The 9,774-nt window shown below is 37.2% G+C and overlaps 1 protein-coding gene across 1 annotated transcript; it reads left to right on the top strand.

Moving 5' to 3' along the window:
- The first annotated feature begins 406 nt into the window (after positions 1-406).
- On the top strand, positions 407-8,962 carry LOC118699794 (protein FAM240B-like). The gene is made up of 3 exons (XM_036403978.1): positions 407-439; positions 6,223-6,371; positions 8,830-8,962. Exons 2-3 carry the CDS (start codon positions 6,226-6,228, stop codon positions 8,960-8,962), a joined length of 279 nt encoding a protein of 92 aa, XP_036259871.1. The 5' UTR covers positions 407-439; positions 6,223-6,225.
- The last annotated feature ends 812 nt before the right edge of the window (positions 8,963-9,774 follow it).

Raw genomic sequence — 9,774 nt, 5'->3', positions numbered from 1 at the left:
GATGGTGCTGAATTCTTGCAAGTCATATGGAGGTTATGCTACAGTGATCCACACTTGTGGGATCTTACTTGAGTAACTGTTTCTCCAGAGCCAAGTTATGACATCAGTGGCACCTGTCAAAATTTATAGCACAGATCAAACGTGGCATTCAGAGTTTGTGCCCTGTAACTGTCTGGTCATAACTCGTGGTGTGTTGCAGGCTTCACAAAATGAGACTGTGGGTTTGGGGTTTTTTCCCCCGCTGCCATTAAGCTAATTCATAATAGCAGATGTCATCACTCCCAAATAAAAATGAGTGACGGATGAATAGATTTCATCAGTTATTCCTGGCAGTTGGAGTTCTCTTGAAAAGGGGAACCCAGGGGTAAAACTGACATGATTCAGTAATCACTCAAGAAAACCATACTTTGACAGAAGAGGAAGCTACTATACAATCAAAGTAAGCATTTATATTCTTGTATTTTGGCCAAAATAAGATTTTTCCTTCCTGTCTTGATTATTAAACCTGCCTAGATATACATGGATATACATTAATTTTATCTTTTGTTAAATCAGGCAAATTTGAACAATGTTTTCTTCTTGTTCCTTCCATGACTTGGAGGGAATTCTGGAATTCTGTATATTTCGGTATACCTTTATGAAAATTATTCTGATCCTATGTGATTTATAAAATATAAGAGGTATCCTTCCACTGTTTAATTTTACTCTAGTCATAACTTCAGTTATTAAGCTATTATTTGTTACTATCTTTTTTGGTATTACTAGAACTTCTGTATTACACACACTTCAACTGAAAGGAAAACCACCATAAAAGGAACATGTCAGGGGATACTCATCAAAATTATGCATTCTTTATGTGTAACGTAATACTTCTCAGAGCTTTGAGCTTTTTTTAAAAATTTTTTTAAGGAGCACTATAAACGGGCTTTGAACTGTACTGTAGTAGATATAAAATGATGGAAAACATTCCATGCTTAGGCAAACAAACCCTGGTGAAGGGCAAAAGGAATAGGATATTAATTAGTGTCCTGACAAAGATAAACCAGCTCATGGTCATGATATGACCCAAGGGACTGAGTCTAGTTAAAGTCAAAGATAATCTTTCCATTGTTTACAATGGTCACCAAAAAATCTCTGAAGTGACTGTAGAAATTCTTCCAGGAATATGCTTATGTTCCATATTAAAATTGGCTGAATCATCAGATTCATGGAAAGAGTTAATATTAGACTTATCTCCATCTTTTAGAAAGAAAATATTTTTAAGATATGTATATATACATATAGAAAATATAATTCTTGTTAAAGACTGTCTTTCAGCAAAAATTTTCTAAATAAACTTTGGAAATATTAAAATATTGTTTTACATTACTGGTTAAAATATTTTCCAGTAAGGAAAAAGCATAAAATGGTTTTCTTTTTGTTAGCCAAACCAATCATTCTTTAAATTATGCATAATTCAGACTAAAAATCACATTGATATTTTTCTCCAAATATGTTCAACTAACAGTTTTACTGAATATATTTTAATACTTCTCACTAAAAAGCAAAAGAACAAATATTTTGCCTACAAGTCTGTCTGTATAAAACACTGAATTTTTAAGACTATAGATATCTTAAGACACATGTTAAATAGAAAGATTAAAAAAGGTAAAATAATGGCTCCAGAGACTTTAGAAAGTATTTTCTTCTCCTGCTTGTTTATTTCACATAAAGGTAACTCAAAATAGCAATTTTGTTCAAAACATCAAGAGCCATTTCTGGCTCTTAAAATTTCTCCAGAAAGAGTCCAAACCAGAAATTACAAAGTGTGCAGAAAAGAAATTACTTGCATTGGATAGTTTTTAGAACTCCTTTTTGTACCTCAGCAGAGGTAGACTGAGATTGCATTAGGTGAGTAACAATACACACAGACCAGGCAGGGGCTAAGACCGAAGCATGTGGGAACCTACTAATTTAACACCTTACCAAAGCACACTCAGATGCAGATCAGATTAAATGAGAGAAGGTTGTACCACTGGCTTTTTCTATACTAGTTTTTTGTCAGTGAACAAAAGTTGTGCATATGACTTACAGCTTGAAGCAAAATTTCCTCCCCCTTGTATGGGATATGTAGAGGGAAAGCTGTTCATCATTCACAATTCAAACCTCCTCTGAACTGTCTCTCAGATGTGACCTCACAAGGAGAAGCAGAGGGGCTTGTATCAACCTCCTCACTCTTGTGACCAGTGAGAGGACTCAAGGAAATGGCTGGATCAGGGGAGGTTTAGGCTGGATTATCAGGAAAAGACTCTTCATCCAGAGGGTGGTTGGACACTGGAACAGGATCCCCAGAGAAGTGGTCACAGCCTGACAGAGTTCAAGAAGCATTTGGACAATGTTCCCAGGCACATGGTGTGACTCCTGGGGATGGTGCTGTGCAGGGCCAGGAGCTGGACTCTGCAATCTTTGTGGGGCCCTTTCAATTCAGCATTTTCGGTGTCTCCATGATTTTATGAGTTTAAAACAATGTATTATATGTAGGTGCTGTGTTTCATGAGTGATTTGCTGTCTTACAGATTGCTGCATGGCCCTCTGATTTATGGTTTGATTATAAATGTAGGGGTTTTTTCTTTTACAGTGCCATTAATTTTGTTTTTACAATTACTTCTTGTGGGCATTCTCCATAAATTAATAATATGTTTGCATATAAATTAATTTCTGTAAATGATGAATGCTGTAAAAACTCTTTTGTACATACTTACATGTTTTTGACAGTTGAGGTTCAGAGCTACCAAATACATAAACCATTTTAACCAAGATCTAATTTCATTCTAATTTAAATGTTGTTTTATCAGCTTGGCTCTCTAAAAAAGCAATAAACTATACTTCATATGGGCAGGTAGGACAGCAAAACCTATATAATCATAGTTCTTCCTTAACTATCTTAGTTGAATATTTAATAAGAGACTGTCTTGCACCAGTGTTACACACAATTTAGTAACCCTTCATAGAAAATATATTGCAGAAAGTTTTATAGCATAAATTTTCAGTTCATAAATGATACTTACAATATTTCAAGTCTTCTGAATGAATAATTTTAAATGAATAGAAGAGCTTGCTCTTGCTTATTTTACATTCATATCAGTAGATAAACATGTTAAAACAACCTGCCATGAGGAGTCAGAAAGACACCTCCCTGACTTTACTGTAATATCTCTGGAATGATGGACCTATTTTCTTTGCCCTCTGTCCACCCAGACAAAACTGGCCAACTGACTGTAAGAAAGTGTGCTTTTTATTTACAGGGAAAATCTAATTGTTCTACTTGTTACTGAGCCCTGAGCTATCTGAGTAAAGGAATCAAGAAGAACTTTGACAGTATTAAGTCCAGTTGTCAGTGTAAATTTAATTTATGTTATTGAGATATCTAAAAAATAAAAGATCACACATCAACAAAAATGTTATCAATAGAGCAATAATAAAGATTTTTTTTTATACAAAGGGTTACTCAGAAATTCAAGCCAAGCTCCTAAGAAGAATCTTTCAATCAGCATAAAGAAAAGCAGGTATTACAGTACACATGAACCCTAGTCTCTACACCTAGATGTTGTAATGCCAGGCTGAAAAATATAATGCTTTCACACATCATACCATGAAAGAAGCCAGCCATCAATGCAGACAGTATCATCTTCAAAAGTTCTACATCAAGAATCTGTCTTAGCAAGGACCACAGCAATACCATGTGAAATATTAACTGTCACCGGCATTCCTAGGAACTAGTAGCAAATGTTCTTGACTTGCAAAAAAGACCCACAAACCAAGCAGACTGAAACTTGCAGAACTACCTCCATCTTTTGGGCACCTCTCTGATCACAGTGTGCTCTTTTAGTGGAGCAGACAAAGCTTAAGGCAGCTAAAACCCTCATGTACCCCCTCAAAATCTAACTAATTTAAATCTCAGATAAAGACTGGAGATCCTCTTTGTACCATTTGGAGAACATCAACTAGAAATTTAATAATCATAAAAATTTAATCTCTAATTAAAGGTTAATGTGTTATGGCAGATTCTTATATGAGGCAAAGTATAATAGGGTTTGGAGGGCACACTGATTCAGTTTGTCAGCAACTTGCACTTGGCTTCTGAGGCAATGGGATAATTATCTGTAGAGTGTCAAGTGGGCAGCTGCTAGTGATAGAAGAGCCTCTAAATGGTGCGAAGACCCATGTGACCTGCTGATCCAGGAATGATGAAATAATCAGATTCCATCACTCCCTGTAACAAGCTATTACCAGAGCATTTATTTTAACACTGCTCAAGGCCTGTGGAATTAGGACACAGATAGAGCATGTTCCAGTGCATCCGTGACAGGCATATTTTTTTGCAAGATGAAGCCTTAAATAATACTATTATTTTGGGACCTCAGAGTGAGACAAAGCTTTATTAACATTACCCATATTCCGATTTAGACCATATTCATTGCCAAACACAACACATTTAGCAAAAGGTGTTAGTAGAACTACTCTACCCACACCAATGCAACAATTGCAGCTGTATCACACTGCTACATCTACAGCACCCCCAGTCCACATCAAGGGAAATACTAGAAAAATACTGTTTGCCTCAGAGAAAAATATCTGGTTGTTTTCATGATAGTGCAGCTCTTGCTGACCTTGCTGTGAAGACAACCAGTGTTCTAACCACTCAAGGCACTCCATCACACAGAAGATTATATTACATGATCATGCTTATCACTCCAGTTGGGCTGCTCTGGTCTTTAAGCAACTGGACTTTTCAATGGAAAAAGAATGTATCTCAAAGAGATTTTTCTTTTTGTTAAATAGTTTTTCCATTCCAGCCAGACTTTGTGCCAAGTTTGGCAAAATTATTTGTTATTACCGATCTTTTTCTAAAAAATTGATACAGGAAAATTATGACAAATCTAAAATATTCAGTTTAGGAAGATGCCCAGAACTTAGCTTAAAACTTAGTTTTAAGATGCCAGGAGTTTCAAATACTGCATTTGATAGTAACCTTTCAGAAATCTGCATTAATTGTATTACATCTGACTGTCCTTTATGTTTACTCTGATCTTCTACTTTACAGCACTGTACAAAGCAAAAGTTTCTTCAGATTGGCCTACATTAGCATAGCCTTTGTTGTACTTATCAAGAATAGCTCCTAAAGTATGAAATCATCAAGAAAGAAGATTCACAAGTCCATATCAGGGTCTATGAGGCATTAAATCATCGCCATTAGAGTGGAGTGTTGGCAAAAGTATCTAATGATAGTAGAATGCAGGTAAACACAAGGAAGCAAGGGATTTATTTCATAGCAACCCTCATATTAAGTGCTGATCTAGTCATAGAAAACTCTGGAGTTTAGGTTTTTGGGGTTTTTCTTTCTTGTATCCTCCTGCTTCCTGGTGGGACTTAATGGAGGAGGCTGGTTCAGGAAATAGGCTACAGAACCTAACTTTTCAAAGTACCATTACCATCTGATAATCAACACAATACGGTAATATCAGCAAGGACATCAGACACGATGAGAATTTTAATGTTTCAATAGCATGCATTTAGCAAGGACAAAGTCACCTATTTTCTGTAATTATTTATTGGAATTGATCCCTGTATTTCAATGAGCTATACTTTTAAAAGCATTTAAGACTGAATTTTGTTGAAAAATAGAACAAGACCATAACAAGCTCCGCAGGGCTTTGCATCCTGTGTGTTTCAATTCAGATTCATAATTCCCTTGTATATTTTGTGCATGACATCATTTGGAGTAGCAAAAGGAATCTTTTAGGCACCGTGCATTTCCCTGAGATAAAGCATCTATGATCTGTTTTAAGAATATGGAAGATAGAAAATAGGAAAGTCCTTCACATCTAATCTGAACTCCAGTGACAATAGCACTATATTTGAAAGCATTTTTCACAAGTTCTTCTAAAATTACTTAAAATATCACACATATTGAGGCATCCACAATATTTCAGTGAACTGTGCCATGCACAGTCATTGCTCAGCAGCAGAAATATCGTTATGCCATTCAACTGTCACCTAAGGCCTGTTTCAATGCCTTATATTTTGGTTCAAGGCAGACTGCACACCAGTTACCTATTCTTTTCGGGTGACATAATTTATTTTAATAGCACTTCCTGAGAATGAAATTTCAAGGGGCTAAGTAAGAGAGTATCTGCCTCAGGTCAGGCTTTTGACTGCTCTGACCTCCAAATTGCTTTTCAGAAAATGAGCAAGCATACGAACTCTAGACGCCACAGGATGGGTGGTCATGACGCGGAAGAGCTGAAGAACTTCTGGGAAAAGGTCATCCAAGAGCAAACTAAGCAACAAGAAGCTGAAGAGTCTAGGCTAAGCAAAAGTGCCCTGAACAAGTAAGTGGTATTTTTTCTTTTCCACAAGACGGCAAGGCATGTCATCACGTGTTTTAAAATAAGGTAACCTGTTATTGTACTGCTTTATTCATAGCACAGATTGTGTTCTGGATCTTTGGCACTTTTCCTCTCACAGCTGCTTGTCTCATATTACCATGGCTCTTCTGCATGGAAACTCAGACACCCCTCACCCCTAAACCTCATGAGCATTCTTCAAAGGCCTTGGAGCACAGCCATGAAAAAATAAAGCACTTTGGAATTATGGCTTGTGACAGCCAGAAAATAGCAGGAATTTTACCTGGAACTGATAGAGCTACACAAATAAACAAAACAGTATTACATTAAAGGGACAACCACCCACCTAATCTGTAGAATAAAAAACCTGTGGCACCTTTGTCATGTTTAACAGCCCTCCACATCATATAAACCCAAAGGTAAAAATGACACAATGAGATTTTCCCATTCAATGGAAAATGCTGTGGGCATTTTGTTGTTTTGGGGGTTTATTGTTTGTTTTAGTTTGGGGAAGGGGGGGAGCTTTACAAAGCAGTATAAAACAAGAGGAATTGCCTACAGAGAGAGCTATATAGCTATATTGTGGTACAGATAACTCGGCACATGTGTGGTGGACTGCTTCAAATATTTGTTCAACTTGTGAAAACTCAGAACTTTGAACTAGGGTCACTTGCACACTAAGTGAATCCACTGACTACTAATGGGCAGAAACAGAGGACAAGAAATACCATGTCTCATGTGTCTTCCTTTTGTGCTTTTCTCCTGAAGCTAACAAAGGTTTTCTGCATAAACTTTTCTCAAAACTGGGACATTCACATAAAATAATTTGACTTCAACAAATTGGAAGGTCCTGCTAAAGGACTACTTCTTGGAAAAAATTCTAGGTACTTTGACCCCAGTGCCCAAGAAGGAAGTACTGTCATCATTTAGATACTTGGAAATCAAGATCTGGGCAGGCCTTGTATCTCAAAAAAAGTCACATGTGGACAATCCTTCTTCCAGTATCCTACTCCAACGATTCAGTAGTATTCTCAAATCCCAATCACAAAATTGCTGGAGAAAAACATGTATGATAAAATCCGGGAAAGTGCTCAGCTTCACTGGAAACATTTATCACCCTAGATCACAAAAGACTACCAGGAGAAGACAGTGCAAATGAAATGCAATTTGTGGTTTAGATAACATTTTTGACTTCACAAAGTTGAAAGTGTAAAAGTTCTACTCTGAAGAGTAGAGATGTTGTGAAAGGACCTTGAATATGTTTTAACTTACATATTCGATATGTCATAACTGACCCATCACAACTGAAATAGACCCAAGCAAGTTCCTTCAAAGTCACTTGCCCAGTCAAACCCAGTGTTCACAAACTATTCTATAATTTGAAAAAAAGTGATGCTTTCAGGAGGTAATAGACACTATCAATACAAAACATACATATCCACTACCTCATGTAAGAGGCACTCGGGAGAATGGTGTGGTTTTACATAAAGGTGAGTGCTCCCTTTTTGACAGTAGGACACTGAGGAGAAACACCAGTATTCTCAATGGTAGATTTTTCCTAACTCACTACACCTCTCTTTTGAGGCTTATCTATATGCACAAAAGGATATTGAAGACTGGGTAGTTTAAAACACAATGTTTTAAACCAAACTCAGAATCAGATAATACAAGCACCCAAGTAGTGAAAGAGCTACTGCTGAGTTATTCTCAGACGAAATCATTGGCTGCTGTTCTTTTCACCACACCAAAGGTAATTTAAAACCTCATATATTCTGTGATGCATTTGGCATCACCATATAATATCTAATCTTATAACATTGCTGGGTCAGATGTTTCATAACATTTCCTTCAGAAAACAACCCAGCCAACAATATCTTGCAGTGGTCCCTAGAGATTTTCTCTTCTGTTTTTACTATGTGAATGTCTTCAAGCTATGTGGTTCCTCTTGCATGTGATATCGATCCCTTTCATTTAACATGTACAGGGTCTACAGAGTTGACGTTGTTTTCTTTTTTATCCAAAAGGACATATTTTAAGTTCAGCCTCCTCTTCTCCACAACATTTTACAGCAGAACTTGAGGGGTTGGAGAAAAAACTGTATTTTTTAATTTACACATTGAATGACCTTACTGCATAGGCAGTACATCTGTGTGGCTTTGAGAATACCCCAGAGGGAAAAACAGAGTTCTTCACAGTGACAGTATTTCAGCAGTTGTTTGACTCATTCGGAATCCAGCAATGTCAACCCCTGATAGTATCAGCACTATCCTTTTCTCCCCTGCATTCCCAATCTAGCAAGCTAGAGGGATGTGTAATTGGTAATAAATACAGGACAAGTGCTCTGGTGATGAAAGAGAGGAAAGCTTCGACCCTGTTGAAAAGCCCTGGATACATTTGAAGGATTTGGCTCAATAACTGCTAAGCACTTGTACTCTCTTTGCAGACTTCGCCAGGAATGGACTCTGCGACTGGAAGGTCGAATAAGGCAGGTCCAGGCGCACATGAAAACACAGCAAGAAAAAATGACACCACTGTCTATCGAGGCTCTTCCCTCACCAGATAAAACTGTTGCTTAAACTGTTGCTGTGCAAACACAGCAAGCACTGGGACTGATTCTGACCTGCATCTAGAAACCAGCAGTTACGCTGCTGAGCAACCAAAAGGTCAGATTCTGCCCTTTTTCCAAGCTATTTACTAGAGCTACTATTAAAGTCCTATTGAAATTCAGTGTAAGAATAATGCCACAGGGGAGTAAAAGCACAAAGGAATAGATGAGAAGCAGACAACTCTAATTTTTCCATGATATATTGTTTCTGTGATGTATCAGGATTCTCTTATGTAACTGCATTTCCAAGTGACAACAAGACACTCCTAGGAAAGAGGGTGCCTTGTTTAATAGGAATAATACATTCAGACAGCTGCATGCAAAATTGCACATTTCCATTTACACAGTTCAGAGAGTCTGGCTTAATGCACACATAAGAGGTTCTGTCTTGATGAGCCACAGCAGAAGGAGTTAAGGATTAGCCTGATCAGCTGACCAGGATGAGAAACATACTCTTTAATGAGGGGGGGAAAAAAACCAACTTTCCTGATCAACATTTAAGAACATTTACAGATCTTAATAATTAAATAAATACAAAAAATTACTTTAACTTTCTTGGGGAATGTCAGGAAAAGTCTACTGAGCCAGTAGTCTTTATAGTGAGCCAGTCAGACAAATGTTAGAATAGTAAGAGCAAGTCAGTGTGATAGTTTGAAATAGAAGGCAGCGAATCATAACAGCAAGGAAATGCTGCACAAAGTATCACTTGCCATACCTGACATGCACTAATCCAAACAACTTCTGCATCTTCTTCTGGGTTAGGTGAAACAAAGGTAGGAAACT

This window comes from Molothrus ater, chromosome Z (genome assembly GCF_012460135.2).
Source record: "Molothrus ater isolate BHLD 08-10-18 breed brown headed cowbird chromosome Z, BPBGC_Mater_1.1, whole genome shotgun sequence".
NCBI classification, from domain to species: Eukaryota; Metazoa; Chordata; class Aves; order Passeriformes; family Icteridae; genus Molothrus; species Molothrus ater.
This window is presented reverse-complemented; position numbering and strand designations above follow the sequence as displayed.